At 49.1% G+C, this 21032-nt stretch overlaps 2 protein-coding genes across 11 annotated transcripts in view; both read right to left on the bottom strand.

Annotated features, from left to right (window-relative positions):
• The window catches only part of NDUFA13 (NADH:ubiquinone oxidoreductase subunit A13), a 91216-nt gene that overhangs the window by 849 nt on the left and 69335 nt on the right, over positions 1 to 21032 (bottom strand). The window contains exons 2-3 of the mRNA XM_068661480.1: positions 760 to 854; positions 609 to 687 (exon numbers count right to left, since the gene is read on the bottom strand). Of these exons, the coding sequence (XP_068517581.1) occupies positions 609 to 687; positions 760 to 853 (173 nt within the window). The 5' untranslated portion in view covers position 854. The remainder of the gene's footprint in view (positions 1 to 608; positions 688 to 759; positions 855 to 21032) is intronic.
• GATAD2A (GATA zinc finger domain containing 2A) overlaps positions 6917 to 21032 on the bottom strand; it is a 62149-nt gene continuing 48033 nt past the window's right edge. For 7 of the 10 annotated variants that reach the window (XM_068661460.1, XM_068661463.1, XM_068661461.1 and 4 more), the window contains 9 exons: positions 19574 to 19703; positions 18931 to 19062; positions 17339 to 17428; positions 15138 to 15269; positions 13841 to 14008; positions 13023 to 13302; positions 11859 to 12148; positions 10813 to 10996; positions 6917 to 9904 (listed from right to left, as the gene is read on the bottom strand). In XM_068661460.1, the coding sequence (XP_068517561.1) occupies positions 9774 to 9904; positions 10813 to 10996; positions 11859 to 12148; positions 13023 to 13302; positions 13841 to 14008; positions 15138 to 15269; positions 17339 to 17428; positions 18931 to 19062; positions 19574 to 19703 (1537 nt within the window). In that variant the 3' untranslated portion in view covers positions 6917 to 9773. The other 3 variants (XM_068661469.1, XM_068661468.1, XM_068661470.1) reach the window with 3 other exon arrangements.

The raw sequence follows: 21032 nt of genomic DNA, 5'->3' as shown, positions 1-21032 counted from the left end.
AACGGGGGGAACCGGGGGGCTTGGAGGGGAGGGGACCGGGGGGGGGCACCGGGAAGGAACCTGGGGGGCACTGGGGATCACCGGGGGGGGACCGTGAGGGGGGCCGGGGGGAACCGAGGGGGCACTGGGGGGACCCGGGGGTCACCGGGGATGGAACCCGGGGGGGCACCGGGGGGGGACCCGGGAAGGAACCTGGGGGGCACTGAGGGTCACCGGGGGGGGACCGGGAGGGGGCACTGGGGGGAACCGTGAGGGAACCGGGGGGGGGACCGGGGGGGAACCGGGGGTCACCGCGGGTCACCGGGAGGGGGCACTTGGGGGAACCGGGAGGGAACCGGGGGGGAACCGGGAAGGAACCGGAGGGGAACCAGGAGGGGACCGAGGGTCACCAGGGGGGCACCGGGAGGGAACCGGGAGGCAACCGGGGGACACCGAGGGTCACCAGAAGGGAACCGGGGGAGCACCGAGGGGGCACTGGGGGGAAGCGGGAGGGGACCGAGGGTCACCGGGGATCACTGGGGGGAACTGGGAGGCACCGGGGGGCACCGGGAGGGGACCAGGGGGCACCGGGGGGGCACCGGGGATCACCGGGGGTCTCCGCACGCCACCTGCGCTCCCGGTTCCACTTGACGATGGTGTAGTAGCCCAGCAGGAGGCTGCCGATACCGAGCGCGAAGAGGCTGTAACCTGCGGGGCGGCGGTCAGCGGGCACCGGGGGCACCGGGGGGGCACCGGGGGGGGCACCGGGCCCGCTCCTACCTGAGAGGCCGCGGCGCGGGAGGTGCCGTTTGTAGTCCACGGGCCCGTAGCCGCCGGGCGGCGCCATGTCCTGCTTCACCTTCGGCGCCGCCATCGCCGCGGCTGCGTCACTTCCGCCGCGCGCCACCGGAAGCCGCCACCGGCGGCGGCAAAGGGAGGGGAAAGCCCCGCCCCCCGCCCCGCCCCCCCGGCCCCGCCCCCGGCCCCGCCCCCGGCCCCGCCCCGCTCCTGCCGCGCGCGGGGTTCTTAAAGGGGCGATGGAGGTGGAGGGAGAGGGGGTGGGGCCCACCAGCCTGGAACCCAGCTACAGGGGAGTATCCATGGGGGGGGCACCCAAAAAATCGGGCACCGAAAATTGGGCACCAAAAAATTGGGCACCAAAAAATTGGGCACCGAAAAATTGGCACCAAAAAATTGGGTACTGAAAATTGGGCACCGAAATTGGGCACCAAAAAATTGGGTACCTAAAATTGGGCACCGAAATTGGGCGCCCACGAGCAAGCTTGCACCAAAATTATGCACCAAAAATCATGCACCGAAAATTATTGTGCACCAAAAAAACTGCACCCACGAGCAAGCTTGCACCGAAATTGGGCACCCACGAGCAAATTGCATCACAATTGTGCACCAAAATTGTGCACCCACAAATAAGCACCCACAAGCAGGCGTGCACCAAAAGCATTCACCCAGCAGCAAGCAGGACCCAGGCTCAGTGCATCCCCCGGAGCAGCTGTGCTCCGACCCCCCCAGCACCCCCAGGCTGAGCCCTGACAGCCCCAGGGGGCCTCCTCCTGCCCTCGTGGCCCGGAGCCCCCCGGTGAGCCCCCGTGCCCTTGGCTGTGCCAACGCCTCCGTGCCACCGCAGTGGCCGGGGCTGGCGCACGGTGTCCCAGGGCGCTGCTCCCATCAGAGCTTTGTCCCCCCCCCGGCTCTGCAGCCGCCCCGCGTTCCAGATCGAGGTCACCCTTGTCTTAAGCCCTAATCGCGCCCGTAATCCCTTGGTGGCTGCAGGGATTTAATAACTTTGCAGCTGGCCTGGCCAAGGCTGCTGGGCACAAGCCTCCGAGCTGCTGGGGTGGCTGCAGCGTGCTGGGGCCAAGGCATTAACGAGCAGAGCCCCCAGAGCCCCCAGAGCCCCCGCACCCCCTGCCCGCAGCTGGGGCAGAGCCGGGTGGCGTGGGCAGAGCCGCCCTCCCCGGAGGCGCTTGGCAGGGGCGCACGGCGCCGGAGCCAAACGATGCCCGCGGGCAGGGCCAGGGAGTGCTGGGAAAAGTGGGGGAGGCGAAGGCTTGGCCGCGGTCACCAGGGCGTGCAAGGCGAGCTCGAGGCGAGCGTGCAAGAGGTGGTGGCTGGGGGGCAGGGGTGAGGGTGCGTGGGTGCGCCCCGGGTGTAGGGCAGCCTCGTGCTCCTTGTCCTGGGTCACCCCGGGGGATTTGTAGTCCCTGCGGCCACCAGGTTTCCTGCAGCAGGGTCCCAAGGCTCAGCTTTCCCAGTGCCCGGCTGTTTTCTTGCAGGTGCTGTTGAAGAATTGAGCTGAGGGCACCCAGGCAGGGTCCCTGCAGAGGTGGCTCCGTGCCCCCCCTGGGCTGATGGCACTGCGACAGCCCCAGGAGCCGCCTGCTCCGGGCTGCAGCATCGGCAGCACATCTCCAGCCCAAAAGCAAAGGGGAGCTCCTGATGCTCATGGGATGAAAGAGCACGTCCTGCACGGGTGCTACCTCCCCATCTGAGCACCCCGTGTCTTTATCCTGCAATGAGCCGCGTCTCCGAGCCCCGCTGCAAGGAGCAGCACCAGGCTCCGGATCTCCAAGCCCCCATCCCCATCCCCATCCCATCCCATCCCATCCCATCCCATCCCATCCCATCCCATCCCATCCCATCCCATCCCATCCCATCCCATCCCATCCCCAGGCAGCCCCAGTGCATTTTGAGCAGTATTCCCAGCCCCCCAGCACCCCCCCCAGTGCTGTCCCACAACCATCCCATTGAGGATGCTCCGGGAGCAGCCGGGCTGACAGATGGGGCAGCCTTTGGGGGGGCACAACGAGGACAGAGAGAGGTGACAGCACCCAGGCAGGGACATGCTGGGAGCTGTGTTTGGGGTTGGGTGCCCCAAAATTATGGCCATGGCCACTGCTCCTCGCTGCCTTTGCTCCATCCAGCCATGCCAAAGCATGGATCAAACGCAGCTCACGGCAGCCCGCGTGTTTCTGTCACAGACCTGAATTTAGGTGAGCCGGAGGCTCTCACCTTGCTCCAAATCGAGCACCAGACTTCAAGGAGTTGGGATTTTTTTCTGCCAGATGACAGCCACCGGGCAGAGCACCCTGCGGTGGCTACATCTCGTGCCATTATTACTGCAAAAAGCCAAGAAATTTTGTTTTTTAGAAGTAATTATTGCACGGCTCATCTTGGCCAACAAATTCCCTTTTTACGCAAACATCCCTTATCCTTAGGAGCGGAATTCCTCATTCAAATAATTATTAAGGCAAGCGCCTATTAAGGCCTTTGCCGAGCACTTGCTCACCGTTCCCACCCCACTGGCCTGGAGGGAGCAGCTTGGATGGATCCAAAGGAGCCCGGGAGCAAGGGGGAGGAAAAGGAAAAGGCACGGCAAGGGCCAGCCACCCGCCCCCTCCCCATGTCAGACGGCCCCAAAGGCACGGATGCTGCTGTTCAGCATCATGGCCAGGGGCTGGAGGGGGGAAAATAGCAGGAAAACCAGGTTTTTAAGATTTTACTTGTATTTCAGAGGGCGTTTCATGCATTCACTGGCACACCTTACACTAATCGTGGCTGCAGTGATGGAGCAGAGGGGCTCCCTCGCTTCGTGCTTGGATTTCAAAGCAAGGACTGTGTTCGAAGCACCGGGTTTTCCCACTTTCACCTGCTCTGGCCCCAGCTTTTACCATCCTGCCCGTGGCCGAGGGCAGTGCAGGAGGACAGGGAGCAGCCACCGCGTCCCAGAGCAGGAGGCAGCCGCACACCGGTGGCCGTCCCCAGCCCGGGGAGCGCGGTGGGGGCTGATGCAATCCTGCCCCGCTCTTACGCAGCCACCGCATCGCGCCAGGGCTTTTGGGACCGGGCCAAGCCCTTGTAGGATGGGAGCGAGCGGTGTCAGCTCTTTGTGCCCGACAAGAGGCCAGCACCGACCCTCCCTGGGGGATTTTACGCCAGGCACCGTGGCACGGGCAGGATGCTGCCCCCAACAGCAGCGGAGGGTGGTGGGGGTGGGCTGGGGGCAGCTATTTCCTAACCAGGAGCCTGAATTGGGATTTATCAGGGTGGATTGGAGGGGATTTAACCCCTTGGATGCCAGCAATGCCTAAATTAGCAGAGGCAAAATGCACAGGAGATGACGATCCAGGGCACAGGACCTTCCTGCAGTGTTCTCGCTGATGGCACCGTGCTCCTGCCGCCCCCTCGAGCGTGCCAGGCTCAGCTGGTGCCAGCATCTTCTGCTTGAATCCCCAGCAGCTCTGTGCTTCTGGGACCAAAATAGCCCGGCACCAATAGCCTGCACTTCAGCACTTTTGGATAAAAGGACTTGGGACGAGCCTCCAGCAGCACAGCAATTAAAACAGCTCAGAGGAACACGAAATAGCTTGAATTCAACTGGCTCCTGGACTGGTGTTTTTGGAGAGCTGGAGGCTTTCCAGTTCCCGAAGGACAGAAGCAGCCTGTGAAGGACCCAAAACCACCACCTCCCACCCCAAAATGAGCAGCAAATGTTTCCGGGGCTCAGCTGGTGGCGATGCGGACGTGTCCTGGGGCTGTCCCAGTGTGGCTCCGCTTCCTTGTGATGGATGCGTGGGGTCTGCCTGCATCCCGCAGGACCAGGGTGCTGCTCCCATCACTTTGTCTCTCACCCTTCCAAAACCAGGTTCTACGGCGCCAAAAGCTGTTCCTTTCATCCAAACCAAGCCACTTTTCCTCCCGTGGTGATTTCCATCAGGACGGCTCGCGAGGGCGCAGCCAAAGGGCACCTTCCTCCTTACACCACGGCACGTGCTGATGGGACAGATGGCAACGATCCCGTTAAATTCATGATCTACGTCCCTCTGCCCGCTACCAGGAGGGCAGGGATCCGCTGGGGTCTTCCACACCTCGGCTGAGTTACGCTGGGGATTTAGCCAAGCTCATCCATCTGTTCAAACAGTGCAGGAACACAGTGAGATGTGCGCAGGTCTTGGAGTTGGGAAGCACCAAACCCCCACTGCTGCTCTCCAGATCCCATCCCCTTTTCCAAGGCACGGACACACCACTGGAGGAGAATTTCCTGCATCTTCTGCACGCTCTTTTGGGGTCAGACTCTGCCACGAGCCACATAGGATGTGGGGAAGAGGGTGCCAGGCACAGAACAGCGATCACACAGAAGGCGTGGATCCATTTGCAGCTTTTAGTTTCAAAGCATCAGCTTCACCTCCTTGTCCCCTTCCTTTCCTATCCTCATTTATTTTGGGGAAAGCGACCCAAATTTATTTTGGGACGATGACCAAAGGAGCCACGGTGGCCACCTGCAGCCCCCTGCCCGGCACCATCCCCTGGAGGCGACGTGCACGGAGCGACCCACCCGAAAGAAGAGGCGGAGGCGAGAGTTTGTCCATTTGTTTATTGTCATTCAAATACTAAAAATCCCTCACAATACAATGTACAGTTACCGAGTTCAGATTCTCCCTCCATTGAGACTGACTATCAGGTTTTAGTGGGATTTTATTTTTTTTATTTTTTTTTTTTTTTAAGTTTTCGTTTTATTATCAAAGATTTAGAGTCACAATAAATACGAGTGACAAAAACATACCCTGCGCTGGCGTAACGTTACTCTGTTACACTCCTTTGTTAGATGATTATAAATTCTTTCTTATTTTTTTTTTTTAAAAAAAGCACAATGCAAGTTATTTCCCTAAATGCAATATACAGCGTAACTCTGCCTTAAGCAGACAAACACTACTGCGGTTCCTTGAGGTCGTTTTGCATTATATATATATATTTATATATTTATATATTTTATTATTTAAAAAAATGCCTTCTGTGCCCCCCTCCTTCCAAAAGGAGAAAGTGACAAATGAGCCAAATAGGGTTTCTGGTAAGACCTGCCTAAGCCTTCTCTCTTCTGCTCCCTTCTACAACCTAAGTCCCCCATTTTCAATCCTTAACTGTACTTTGGTAATTTTTTTTTCTTCTTAGTAAGCAAAAAATGTGATAACTAGGTCTGACAATTCAGATGAATGGTTCCTAAAATGATGATAAAAAAACACCTAGAGAAAAAAAAAAATCAACAACCACCTATCCAGAATTTAAGATTAACCAAAATCTTCCTCGGTATCGCAGCTGGAATGCCATTTACAGGAATCCCGAGTACAAAAATGAGCAAAATCACCCTTTACACGAACTGGAAAAGCCGTCCGAGTCGGCTGCGCTATAAAAATCAATCAACCAGGCCACTCGCCGCGTTTCTGAGCGGAGCTCTGCCACCTAGCCAGCGCTCAGAAACCCAACAGACAATAAATTAGGTTATATAAAAAAAAATAAAATTAAAAAAAAAAAACAACAAAAAAAAACCAAAAAAACACACAGCTCCCACATCGCAACACTGGTTTCAAATGAAAATCAGGGGTTTATTTCACAAGTTGCTAAAATCTAAGTACAATAGTCATTTGTCATTATTACTGTATTATAAAATCTTGTCGTTGCAACGTCTCAAAGAAAAGGTTATATGGCTTGCAAGAACCAACGCTGCTCTAACCCTCTCCCCAGGAGAGGGGGGAAGCAAGCAGCATCTGAGCAATGTCAAACCAGCTCATGCAGCACTTTGCAGCGAAGCAGTGGAGGGTCGGGGAAGCAGGAGCTGGGGCGCGCAGACCATCGAGCAGCACGGTCGGTCTCTTGTTCGGAGGGAGCTTTACGAAAAACGGTGATTTTCCAGGAGCGGGCCGGCGACGCGGCTTTTCTTGGAGAGCCCGCACGCTGCGCGGGCAGCTCTGCGGAGGAACGAGGAGCCCTTAGGGTGGCAGGAATCCCAGCCGTGACAGCAGTACAAAGAAACCAAGGGTTTGTTCTTTTTAAAGTGTCTCAACTCCCCTCTCCTCCACCATTCCCAAACGACTCAACCTTTAGGCCATACCACCATTATTTTGAATATTCGAGCTAATTGAGCTTTCTTGACTTTTTTTTTTTTTTTTTAATTTTTTAGTTTTTCCCCTCAGGAAGGGTAACGTACAGATGGGGAAGAGGAGGAGATGTGGAAAGACTGCAGCAAGTGTTTCAACACCTACCTAAACCTAGCATGATACCTTTACCCAGCCTGGTTAAACACGACCCAACTGAATACGTAATTCTGACTTATAAAGGAAGAAGCAACTCTTCTGGCATTTAACACATGAACAGCACTCAAGTCTTCCCGGTGTATTTACCTAGAACTTTGCAGAAACACATACGCAATAAATATTTACTCTACGTTACCTGCAACACTCCAAGAACCACGGATTAAAAACGATGTCAAAACTGGTCTGGATCCCAGCGGCCCAATATCCGCGTGATGTTTTCTGCTCACTTTGAAAGCCTTCGAAACAATTCTGCCCCGATGCATAAAATAGGACCTGGGGGGCTCTGCAGTGTGTTGTGTGGAAGCTAATTGCGGTCTAGCACTGCTGAGGGAGCAACGTTTGTATGGCTGGATGTGCAGGCTCGTTTTTGTTTTCAGTTCTGAACCTTACCCTAAGTCTCTCTCATCGTTTTAAGACTGATTTCCAGCCTCCCCTTCTCCGTTATGCTGAAATTCAGACTTCCAAGCTGCTGCGCTGAACTGGCAGTATCCAAAAAGGTTTTGACATAGCTTTTAAAAGAGGCTCTTTTAATACTTCCGCACCTCTTTCCATTCCCCCTCTTCCAGCATCAGCAGACGCTGAAGCTACCCCCCAACACTGAAAAAAAAAAAAAAACACACTAAGAAATTGCCCAGCCTTCCCCAAATGGCATTTGAATTTTACTTTGAGAAGTTTTGCTTTTTTCTTTTTAAACAAATGCACTCTTCCCAGGTCATTGAACAGTACTGGACATCTGTAGCAGTGATGAGATAACACAGGCATTTGTCAGAAGAGAAAAAAAAAAAAAAAAAACAAACAAGGAAACTCCACACGCGTAAGGAACTGAAACAATTTCGTAATATTTCAAAGTGCAAAAATAAAATGCACTCAATTTCTCTCTCCACATCTCCCAAGCCCAAAATATCTCGGAATGAAAAGAAAAATTAAAACCCCAAAACAATTCCTCTCATCCCCAATTAGCTCTTAATATACATTTGTAAAACAAACAAACAAACAAAAAAAGAAGTCAAATTGAAAATTCTAGGGCTTTATACAGCAACAAATACCATTTTGCAAAACTAGGTCTTCTAGACTACCCAACAGTTTCCAAAGTATCTAATATTGATATTCACACAACAGAACAGGGGCTAAAATGAATGAGTTTTCGTTTCCACTATGCAATAGTTCGATCTGAAGAGGGACAACCCTACACAGTTATCGGTTTAGTTCGATCTAACGGCGACTGCTAAGAAAATAGATTCAGCACAGAGACTGAGTAGTACCCCCTCCCCCCTTTTCTTTTATATATAGATATATAGATATATATATAACTTTGCAAATAATTCTCATCAGCACTACTTCTAGCACTGATATGCAACATAAGTAGTAAGGCATGGATTTCTGCCGCTTGAATTCAACTTTAATTTGGGAGAAGCACAGGGAAGAAGGAGAGAGGATGACGAGAAGAGAAAACAACCGGACCTGGTGGATTTGGGCTGAAACCTGTGGAATCCCCGACACCTATGAAAACCACGTAGAAACCTGTCCTTAAAGCAGGGTTACCTAAAGCTCTATCAAAAATGAAATACTGCGGTGACGGACAGGAGAGCATGCCTGGAAGAACGGAACTCGAGAGGGATCGGGCGGTCCTGCCCCGCGCCTGCCCGGCCACCAAGCACGACCAGGAGCGACGGGAGGAGGATGGAGCCCCGCTACCTGACCACGGCCTCCCGCTCCTCCGCTCGCCCCTTCTGATTGCGTGCAGCTTCCGGAATTCCTAGTTGGTCTTTTTTTTTTTTTTTCCATTTTTTTTTCATTTTTTTCATTTTTTTTTTTTTTGAGTAAAATTGCTCAAAACGATAAACCTCTCCAAAATGAAAATAATCAAAAAACAGTTTCGCTTTGAAGTCTCTGGGAACGTATGAAAGGCCCAACTGCTCTTCGCTGAATTAGAAAGACTGAACAAAGGTGTTTGTCTATTCAGTAAATTAGATTTTAGACTACCAACAGTTCAAAGTCTATTCAAAACAGAATCCAACAAAAGTGAGAGACTCCTGCACTGGTTCCCACCTACCAGACAAGTTTTGGTGGTAGCCAGTCCCTTAGAAAAAACATACTCAACTGGAATTTGAGTTTGCACTTATTTATCATTAGCTCATCATTAAAACATTATAATCTGTAGACTGCCTTCCTGGCTGGAGGAGGGGCAGGGAAGAAAAGCAAACATGAACTCGGCTCGCTAAATGCATCTGCAAGATCGGGTTGAGATTCCTCTCTCCTTGAGCTGACATCCATGCTCGAGGGCGAACGAACACCGTGCTCGTGGTGAACGGGTAGTTATTAATAAACGAAACCAAAGGCAGAGAGTCATTTAGTCCTCCTTTTGTGCTGGTGACAAAAAAATCCAAACTAAATACATAAAGCCAAAAAAAAAAAAAAAAAAAAAAGAATTCTTCCCCTTCCCTGACAGCCTTCATCATCAGTCAATCACAAGAATCTGATAACCAAATGAGCTCAAGTCTTTTCCCACCCACGTGGTGTCATTTTCTCTTAGCAGGGACAGCAGCACTCGATGGGATGAGGAGTGGTCTTCTTGCATCCTATAAAGCCTGGGGCATATCCAGCTGGGATTAAAGCAGATTCCACTGTCGTGTGGTATAAAAAGGATGGCAGAAACAGGAAAGTCTTCCTCTTGGGCATTCCTCTGCATTACTTCCACGTGGCGGACTGTGGGATGGACCGTGGGGGAATCATATCCAGGAGATATTCACGCTGGCGGTCTACTGCTGAAGACGACTTGTGCACAGCTAAACTAGGATTAACAAAAGGTAAAGCCCCACCTGAGGAGATACAAAAGAGAAGAACGAGTGTCACAGTATGGCAAAAACAGGAGGCACAGCAGTGACAAGAAAGCACTACTCACATTTCGCCCACATGAAAACAGATTAGCTAGGTAAGCGTGAGTCACTATCGGACACAAAAGGTCAGACACCTTCAGAAAATGAAAATTTCCCAAATCATCTAAGCAAACAGGAGCAAGATTTTGTACCAGAAGTGAAGGCTTGAGCAGACTAGGGCTCTCTGCAATGAAATTATGCTTACGTGATAAATTAAGATGTCAGGAGAAAAAAAATAATAAATCCACTCAATATTGGGCAAGAAAGTAGATCACAGAAGAGCCAGTTGCTAATAAAGTTTCCTTCCTAGAGATCCTAATGATCACGTAAGAAAAATAATGCCTCTTCTCAAGTCAGATTCCTAACATATAAGATTAAATTAGAATTTAACACTTCAATTTGTTCAAAGCAACAACTTTAGTTGGTTCAAAACCTGAGGAATGCTGGAATATGCACTGTAACCTTACCTAAATACTCATTTATTGTATGTGGCTTTCAGCAAAGAGTAATAAACACAGTCAGAATTAAACGACTGAATTCAACTCCTGCAGCGTGGTTCTGACTGTGCATACAGAGCCAGTGATAAACAGTCTGATATCACATCTATTTAGCCTATTTACAACCCTGTAAAGCAGCACTTTCTATGAGGTAGCACTTGGCTGCCTCTTTCGAGGAGCACAAACCATACCAAAAGCAAGTGCCAACAACCACACGGAGAACAGAGCTGTGGCATCACCAGGCCTTCATGCAGGAAGGGGCAAAGAGAAAGCATCCTTACCCAAAGAGCTATGATTGTTGGACAGAGTGCAGCTAGTAAGTAGAAAGAAAAGAAACTTTAGAAAAAAATCTACCTGTATTGATGGGAGTCTTCTTCCAGGCGGCAGCGCTGCCCTTGCTGACAGGTCTCTCAGCATGCTTACCTGGCCTACTCCCAAGTGCTGCTGCAGACGATGCATTCTGCAACTTGGGTGACTGGCTAAATGCATGCAACACTCCCCGTGGAGCTCCAGGGCCTCGAGACATCTGGCTAGAAGTCTGGCAAGAGAGCAGATGGTAAGACAGGCACGGCACGTGTCTCTCCTTCAAATACAATAGCTTTGACCAAACTGCCTGTTTTTCTCTCTCATTTCTTGGCTTCTTCTGCCAAACCCGGAATGCGTTATTAGTTGCAGGGCTTCAAATGTACAAGTCAGCTCTAGATCAGAGCAACAATCAGCTTTGTGCTTCTGAAAGCACCTGTAAGAACGTGGAATTATAATCAAATGCAAAGCAGCAACAAAAACGTGCTGTGTAAGCACCTCCATACACCAGGAACGCTCCACTTCCCTGACCTAAATAATCAGTACCTTGATTATTTCAACTCAAGGCAGCACTTCAGCAGTTTCCATCTCCTCTCAACTGAAAGGTTTTACAAGGTGTATGAGAACCAGTCTCCGTCAGAGATGATTGTTGCCCATTACCTTGGAAGTTCACAAGCACCATTACGTGCTCCTGGCTCACAACCAGACTTTTTTTTTTTTTATACCTGAGGTAAATTTATTCCTGGGTATTTGGCATCGGAGCAAGTTTTTTCATTTAGTACATCCTAAAAAAAAGTTGAGGAACAGACTTTGCAGCATGTGAACTCAACACCCCAGGATAATTACGATGACTCTTCGGAAAAACATCACCTCTGCTCTTCATGTACAGAGAAATTACACATCAAGTCCCCGTATGACAGAATAGGGCTATAACCAGCCCAGTTTTAACCTTACACCCAAGCACAAGCTGTGAAGCTCAAATAAAACAGGTTCATGCACAAGCTCTGTGCCTGCACACCGAACACCAGCACACGTGGAGCCACGGGAGCCCTGCCCCATCGCCACCACAATGTGAATGCTTGCAGACAGAGCCTCACCTGCTTGAGCGAGTGGTGCTGCACTATGGGGTCTGACTTGGTCTGTACGGGAGACGCAGTCTGTTGCAGTATCCTCTGCTCAATCTCCTGCTCTTGCTGCAGTGCTTTTACGAAGGCAGCCTTCAGTCGGTTAGTGTGCTCAGCTTTCAAGGCCTTTTTCTGATTTGATGTCATACAGGTTTCACACATAATGGTTCCGTTCTTCTCCTCCCTCCAACGGCAGGTGAAGTCAGTCTTACACTGAGCACACATGTAGGGCTCACGAGATGAGACAGGAACTGAAACTTTACCTGCAGAAACACAGCCAGGTTAGTCCTGCTCATCTTTGGCTTTGACAAATGAATTACGTTTAACCCTCAAGAATATTCCAGCATGAATAAATAAATAATAAAAAACCGCAACTCTTCCACCCTTAACTCTCCTAATTCTGAAGCCTTTTTCATGATTAAGTGTCCTTTAAACTCTGTTTCTGTTAGTTTGTGCTTGCACCCAGCAGGTATTTATTTCCTCACCCTTCTCAAATCATTTCAAATGCCACAAACTAGCATTATTACTATGGCAAGTGCTGCCACAAAGGTGATTTATAAAAAATGTGACGCTACCTGTAAAGGCAAAATCTACTCAACTATTTATTTCATTGGTACTGTAGAGCTGATTAACTAGAGAGGAGGTCTGGAATCCAGAAGGTAAGAAGTCAGTCTTTAATCAAATACATTTCTCCTCTTGCCTTCTACATGAACTTGGCAACAGAGCTGATTTTCATGTGTTTGGAGGCAGTCTCCCCAGGTTATCCATCTATCTCAACCTCATTTCTCCCTAGGAACATCCTTAAAAGATAACTGCTGAAAACAATGTTCAGAGAGAATTCTGTGGTGATGGACACACAAGTGAGTGATAGGAAATCACCCGTCCTCGACGTATTTTAGAGAAATCTTTACAAATGATGCCTAGAGCCTGTGAGAAATCATTGTGAAACCCTAGAATTTCACAGTTAAATAAAGCAATTCGACAACCGTTAACAAAAATTAATCCCAGATTAGACAGACTACGGAAATTTAATCCAGGGAAGCCTGACACTCTTTGCTGCCTGCTGTTTTGATGAAGCCCAGCTGGAAACGGTTCTCTCCTCATCACCTTTGAGGCACGTTTTTAACGCCATCTCACCTTGAGTTTCCAGCAAATTCTGCACAACTTCTTCCAACCCAACTAAGTAAATAAATTCGTTATTAGCTGCGCTGGGCAGGAAGTTCATCTCTGGTGCAGGAGGCTTGGGAGGAGGGATCTCCAGCAGCGTCTTCTCCAGCTGCTTCCGCAAGGCGAGCTTGGCGGCAGCTTGCCGGCTGGCTGGCGAGTCGTTGGAGTTGACGATCGAAGCAGCGCTGGTCGTGGTAGCGTTCGCCTGAGCAGACGTCACAGTTGTACCTTTGATTGAAGTCGGAGAGGCCTGGGAGGAAACAGGACACAGCTTAGTGACAAGGGCCAAATGGTTTGGGGTTCCCCGGCTCCACTGTTGCGGCCCCAGGAGGGTAACTGGGGGTTGCTTTAGGGCTGCCGGGGTGTGTGATGGAGGCAGGGTGCCTTTATTATCTGTAAAATTTTTTATCTCTACCTCATTTTGAGCTCTGTTTACTAGAACACTGTTTACACTCCTAGAGAGGGGGGAAAAAAACCTTCTAAGGGACAGTTTATGTTGAAATACCAAATGCAAAATGAGGTGCGACACTCAGTTCACTGAAATATGTATTTCTTCCCAATGATTTGTAATGTTTTTTTTCATTCCTATGTACAGGAGGTGAATGTGACCAGAGAATGGGAAGAAAACAGAGCAAAACAGCTGTAGTAATAAGCACCTGCACCCGTTAGATGAGAGCAGGCTGGGCCAAGTAGATGCAGGAACTGGACAATCAGTAATCACAGCTGTCCCAGCTCTGTTCCTCTGGGATTTAAGTTAAATTTGGCACAAAGTACAGCATAAAACTCACCTGCGGGATATTGACAAGCAGGCTGGTGTTGGGGACGTTGGCGACACGGATCAGCCCCTGCTGGATAATTCTCTGCCCCTGAATTTGTACGCTGGGGACCGATGCCCGTGGCGCCAGCAGCAGCGGAGGTGGCCCCGTGCTGGAGTGCTGTCGGATGTTGTGGATTTGCTGGGAAGACACAGAAATGGGCTGATGCGATGGTGCCATGAACGATGGGGAGGATTAGGCAGCGGGAAATAAGTGGGGGGAATCAAATGGGATGACGTGACCCAGTGGAAATGAGGCAAGGCAAGGGAACGCAAAGAAAGCGTGACGATTAACATTTGGGTCAAAACGCGATGTTTTTCCCTTTCCCTCCGTCAAAATGAAACAAGAAGAACACAGCATCAAAAGAGACGCTCGTACGTGAGGGCCAAAAGAGCTGTGCCAAAAATCCAAGTTTCCAAGTCAAATTTCTTTCATTTCCAACGTGTGGTTGTTAAGCCTGTTTCATTTTAAAGGCATTAGGAAAGCTATTTCTCCGAATGAGGTTCCCTCCATAATCAGAACAGAAAGAAAATGAAATACCAAATGCTCTACCTTCCTCTTTAGTGCTGGCTATGCAGTAGATAAAAGCAGACCTTTCACTGCAAAATAAATCCTCATTTAACAAGGAAATATTTTTTCTCGGTCCTCCACAGTTCTAGAAGACCATATCAAATTGAACATTGCTTTCCTACTCCTCTAGTGACACCGCAGTTTTCTGTTACAGGTGATAAAGTCCCTGCAAAGCGGCACTTCCAGATTTCCAGTTGACTATCTCATTTCAGCAGCTCTTATTCAAGCTGAAGACTGACACAATGAGGGAAAAAAGTGAGTTTTAGCATTTGAAAAGGTGAAATTGATATGACAGAAAGAATAATGTTTAAAAAAAAAAAAAGCAAGAGTAAGGGACTGTGTTTAATTTCCTCTGCTCTCCTAAGTGCCAGGTGAAGCTGGAAGCCCCTAAGTCAGCTTTCACAATAAAGGCACACACGATTCTCTGGTGCAGCCGAGGGAAGAAGCTATCAGAAGCTATGCAGGTAAAGGCAGCATCCCACATCACCACGGGATTTTCTCATGGTTCACTGAGAGTGTTATGGGATAGCACAAAAGCATGAGCTACAACGATGTAGGATCTTTCAGCGGCAGGATCTCCAACCGTATCGAGAAATTCCAGCAAGAACTTCACAAGATCCCTCCAGACGAGGAGGATAACCAGGAAAATAGGTAAGACACATTCCAGAAAAACAGAGTAGATCCACCACAAAGCAAATACCTGCGCTCCTCTGACAAGGGGCGGCATTACGATCTGTGTGTTTTGCTGAGTTCCTAGTTTTGAAGAAGTCTGCTGCCCACCACGGACCAACGGAGGAGGAATAACAGTGCCTGGTATACGTGTAGAAGAGGTCTGCAAGACAGAGGACAGTTTATTTGCATCTTTTCATTCTGGTGCATTTATATGCATGCTCTCTTCTGTTGCCTAGCGTGCCAACAAAGCGCTATCTGAAATCTTAGGCAGCGATACAGACATAGGTAAGGACACGATGGCAGTCAGGCTACGTGCTCGGGAATTGTTCTCTCACATCCTGCACAGAATTCAAAAGGTAAAGCGCAGCCCTCGACAACATTTTCTTCTGCCACCCCCACAAAATTCAATAGCTCCAGCACCGCTGTACTGAAAGACACCGAAGAGGCATGCCATAACAGGAGTATGAAGCATGGGGTAAAAACACGAGCAGCTTTCCTCTCTGGCTGATGTGATGAATGCAACATCTGTCTGGAGCATCAGGGTTGCAAAAACTGTAGGGACAAGAGATGGCCAGGCTGGCTTCAGCGCAGCTGGTGTTCCAAGGCAAGCAAACAAAACCAAGCAAACAACCAACAAAAACTTCATTTTTTTTGCATGGGGAGGAAGATACACACGGCTGGCTTCAAGGAGAAGCACGGGCAGACAGAAGCTGGAGATGCAGGAACCTGGGGAGGTGAGCAGACCGGGCGTATGCATGTGTGCAGGAAGGAAAGAGGAGGCAGGAAAGGGAGAAAAGCTTTAAAAAAAATATATATGAAAAAGAAAAGAAGTCAAGCAAAAGAGGTTTGAAACACTGCCGCCCTTGTTTTTGGGGCTGCAGACTGCATCAAACCCGGAAAGTTTCTCGTAGTGCAATAAAAGGTGACACAGCTCCATGCATGGCTTACATTCCTGCAGACCGCTAAGGCTCTGCTCAAAGAGCACCGAACCTCTTCGTCCTGTTCATGTGGCTTTGCACAGCTCGCCACTTCCCTAACTCCAGCCCCAAACTGCCCATCACCCACGAATTAAGACTTCTGAAAACGCTGAGGCTCCCATTTTCCTGAGTTATGTGAGTGCACACGTGCATATTTAGGCACGGGGGGAGTTTGGTCCCCTTCTGTTACGCCTTTCAACCGAAAACCAAATGTTACCTCAACTCCTACACGCAGGAATTAAGAGAGTTTTCACAGTCAAGCCAAAGCAGACGGAGGTTAGGTTAATTTGCCCAAACACCACGAATTAGACAGAATAACTGGAATTCTGGATTCTTGGCTCCCAGCTCTCTGCTCTGCCAAACGGCACAGACAACTGGAGTTTCACTGCAGATTTAACTTGTGGTCCAGTTCCTCTGAAAGTGCTGTCTTCAGTGAAGGCAACTCGCCTCGAGGAAGAGATTACTCAAACTGGCAGATTGCTGTTAAGTTTTGGGAACGTTTCCTAAACGGAGAGCAAATTTACCCCAACCCTCAGGTAGAGCATGCTCGGGGTTTTTCACACGAGCTGGAGTTTTCCAAATTAAAGCATTACGTGCTGAAACAGTTCCGAAATTTGTTTCAAATCAGCCCATGGTAAATAACCAGAAATGTCTCAAATCCAAAAGTGAAACAAGACACTAGATGGGAGGCAGATTAGGCTGACAGATGTCAATCCCCTCTGCTTTTTTTCCCCTCCCCAAGGCTTTCCAGCATTAATTTAGCCTGAACCAAGACCTTTCTTACCATTGTGTGCCATTCAGCCACCGAGCCAAAAAAGAAAGCCTTAGATTTGCTCAGTTCTTACAGTTTTATCACACTGAGGACACAACTGGGTACCTGGAGGGTTTGACAACAGGTTGCCCCAGTAGAAATCAGACAGAACTCCGTGGCATCCTCTTTTGCCAGAGGTCATTAGCACCGGTAACCTGTGTGTATGTCACAGCAGGGTGGATGAGGCCCTTAAGGATGCTCAGCCACTGAAAAATGAGCTTTTAAGAACTAACTGTGTGTGACATCCTACCTCTATCTCCCACCCCAATCGTTCTTAAAAAAAGCTTAAGAGCGGGGTTGGCGGGAGTTAGCCCCGGATCTTTTTAGGGAGAAATTCCACCCGGATGCCAGTCGTTAAGGTGCTGGGGCTGCCTCTCCTGCACTGCGCACCCTTCTCCGCTCCGGGCCCTAAGACCTGGCAGCCTGGCCCTTCCCACTGACCTGCAGGGACGGCTTGCCAGCAGGAACACTCTGCGTGCCCCGCACCAAGGGCGGAGGGGTGGCCACAGCACTCCCAGAGGAACCAGCAGGCTGGAAGAGGAAACAAACCAGAAAGAAAGCAGAGGAGTGTAAGGGTGTAAAGCAGAATCACAGAAGCTAAGGGAATAAAAGCGTTTTACCTCCTTGCGCGCCTTAGTAAGAGAATCTTCAAGGCTCGTGGCTTTCCCCCTCCCCCAGCCCTTTCTTCCTCTGAGCACCTCAACATGCGTGTTTAAACGAAGAAGTTATTAGGCAAGTATAGATAAGATTATACCAGAAAAAAAAAGAAAAGAGCCTCCACACCAAAAGCACAGCAACGTAGAAAGCTATTTTAGCAGTCTCGGCCTGCAGCCTGCTTCAGTCCCATTCACCGTTACTGCTGGTCTCAACAAATTCGGTTCAAGCATAACAAAGTGAAAAAAGTTACGGAAAAAAGACTTCAGATATTTAGTTCAGAATATGAATTTCTCCCTACTTAGGTCAAACATCCAGAGTTCATCTCTCAGCAGTGAATTGTGCCATGTGGGTACTCGTTGCATTGCTTTTAATTCCATCTACTGAGGGACTCGGACATCCAGGAGACAGACACCAATAAAACAACCCAAACCAGCCAACAGAGAGGTGTTAATATCCATCTGCAGCGTGAAGCACACTTAAACCTACACATCGCCCTCCCAACACAAAACCCGAGTCAGCATCACACGGGCTGGCACATAAAATAGTTCAGTTGCCATTGTTACAGGTGCTCAATTCACTCAGAGCCTCGCGTGGGGTGCCTGCACGCCCCCTCTGCCTGCCTCCACCTCTACCCTTCGGTGGCAGCGTGAACAGCACAAGCAGAAAGCAGCTCCTCTGGCAAAAAAAAAAAAAAAAACAAAAAAAAAAAACAAAAAAAAAAAAAACAGACTTTTTTCTGGGTTTGTTTCCAATGAAAACAGTCCTCTCCCAGCAGTTTGGAAGGCACACGTGTGATACGAGGGGTGGGGAGGAAGGGAAGGGGGTCAGGGTGGGAGGGCTGAGCCCCTCCTTTTAGGCTGCCTGGGTTTCTCGACATAACCACAGGCTGGCTGCACGCGGTGGGAGCTGGAAGCCAGATCTGTGCCACGCAGCAGAGCTCGGCCCTCGGTCACAGCTCCCAGTGGTGGGGATGGAAATGCTTCAAGAGAGGTGCTGACAGGTGAAGTTATGCATGAGAATCTCCTCCAAAAGCATACTCACACCAGCTACCTCTGAGCTGCTTTAAGGACTGGACAGTGCTTAGTAATTTGGAGTGCATTCCACTCAAAAATGCCCCTGAGTTTACCAAAAAGATGTTCAGCTTTTGCATACGGTCGGTAAGAAAAACTGTCTAGTCATTTGGTCTTGTCAACACCAAAAAGAAGGAATGGTTAACGGGATACACCACTACAGACTTCAGGAAAGTTTTATGAGAAGTGAGCCATGCTTTATTTGAGAACCCTCTTGGGTCCTACCGGTTATGGCAGCTGCCACAGTTACTTATTTTTTTCCTCCACTCTAGAAGACAAGACACGTATCTGTAAGAAAATAAATACCTTCTGAGTAGTGGTCTCCTTCTGGATTTGACTTTGCCGTAGCTTTTTCAATAAAACAAGTTTTGCTTCTTCTAACCGTAACTCTTCTTTTAGCTGTTTAATCATTCTCTCACGTTCCTCAGGACTGCTTTTCTGCAGGGCCAGGTAAGGCAATCGAGGATGGGAAAAGAGGGAGGGGGGAGACGGTAAAGACAGATACCATACAAGTTACGACAAGAACTTTCAGCATTATAATTGTCACGTATGTCTTAATATCACTGACATGTCTGCAATATGAGGACACAAAGTGAGCACGGAAAAATAGAAGTCAGACAACGAATCTATGTTATGCCATGCTGCATAAGGGATATTGTGTCCACAAATAGAAATTTCACTAAAAAAAAAATCCTAAAAAAAAGCATGCTTTAGAAGCATATTAAAAATAATGAGGTAAGAGCCTAAAGAAATAAAGATAAATAATAATAATAATAGAAGGGACACATCAGCCTTTAACAGCTCCCAGACTGCCAGCCTGCAAATCAATCTTCAGGAAACCAGGTATCTACCTGACCCTCTGATCAAGGTGTCCCTGCAGGAACAAGAGGAATGTTTTCTTACTTCTAGACGGCAAAACTCAGAAGTGTGTCAAGACAAGCAGACTCACCATGAGTGCCTCCGTGTTGGTCTCTTTTAATGCTATTTTTGTTAAACCATTCATTCTAGGGCTAGAAGGTTCATTGTCCGATAACACTATAACGTCCGGTGAGGGGACTCTCTTTTCTCTCTTTATTTCACTGCAAATCAGAAGGAAAATACAGAGAATGAGTTAATAGAACAAACTAACAAAAACGACTACTTCACACTGCATAGCGTTATTTATGACCCCCTGATAGATTATTCCCAAATCTCTCACATTCCAAATAAACCCGGCACAGACGAGTTCCATCCGTTTCTATTCTCCTCCTAGATATGACACATTTTTGTACTGGTAAGCTTCATGAGGCAAAACGCGGCCACAACAGACAGGAAAGGAGAATTCCTTCAAACCAGGAGCTTTTCCACCAGCCATTCCCTCTTTGTCAGAGGCAAGCCCTACTAATTGTGGAGGGTGAAGGCTCTGCTTGCACGGGGAGGACCACGTAGCCTCCCCACCAAAGCCACCAGGTCACTTAGTGCTGCAAAGCAAAACCAGCCCCTCTTCTCTTTTTCCTTGTCCTAGTGTAAGGGTTTTTACATCATGACCTTCCCCATCCAAAATATTTGCCTGAATCCTAAGGAAACACGGCTCAGCTCACACATGTTCACTTACCTAAATTTGAGCACTTCATGGCAGAGTCTTCTTCATCCATCAACACCACTGAGCTCTTTTGTTATTAACAGCAGAAACCTCTAACAGTCTCAACACACAGACACACACCTGCAAAGCTTTATCAAAAACTCCTGAAACGCGTCCGGATGGATGTTGCTTTTAACTTTTTATTTGGTTTTAGTGCTTTAGTGTCTGGACCTCACAGCTGAACTCCTGACAATCCATCACCTCTCAGCCCCACCACGTTTCGTTATCTTGCAAGAAGAGCTGCACTGGCTTTGGACACGCAGCAGGGTCCCTGTCCAAGGAAATTTTAAGTGGAAGTTGAAGGCAGGAGCAGAACACCTTCGGTACGAGGATTTGGGATTTCAAACCGTAAAGCACAAACCTTGTGTGGCACGTGAGAGCTGAGAGGTTTGGCAGGAGCGGTACGGAAACAGGACAGCACAGCCCTGTGCACCGCCCAGGAAACAATGACAGTGCTTGCGAAAGGTCTGACAGCAAGAATAGCAGGAGAACGTAACACATGGCATTGTTTTGTTTTTCTTGTAACCCAAAACCAGAAGTAGGAACAATAAAGTTTACACTGAGAACCTTCCAACTTGCAGCGAGTTATGCTTTAGAAGAAACGCATAAAGAGCTCGTATCGAGCAAGACTAAGCAAATATTTAAGTGTGGCTTGTACTGCTCACTAATAAGAGATGTGGCATACGAGCACTCTACTTTGAAATATCAGGTGATCACTCCTCAGATCAAACAACAGTTCCTAGATTTAACTGATACCCCACATATCTTAAGAACCGAATAATTAATA

Source organism: Anas acuta, chromosome 26, assembly GCF_963932015.1.
Source record: "Anas acuta chromosome 26, bAnaAcu1.1, whole genome shotgun sequence".
Lineage (NCBI taxonomy): Eukaryota > Metazoa > Chordata > Aves > Anseriformes > Anatidae > Anas > Anas acuta.
This window is presented reverse-complemented; position numbering and strand designations above follow the sequence as displayed.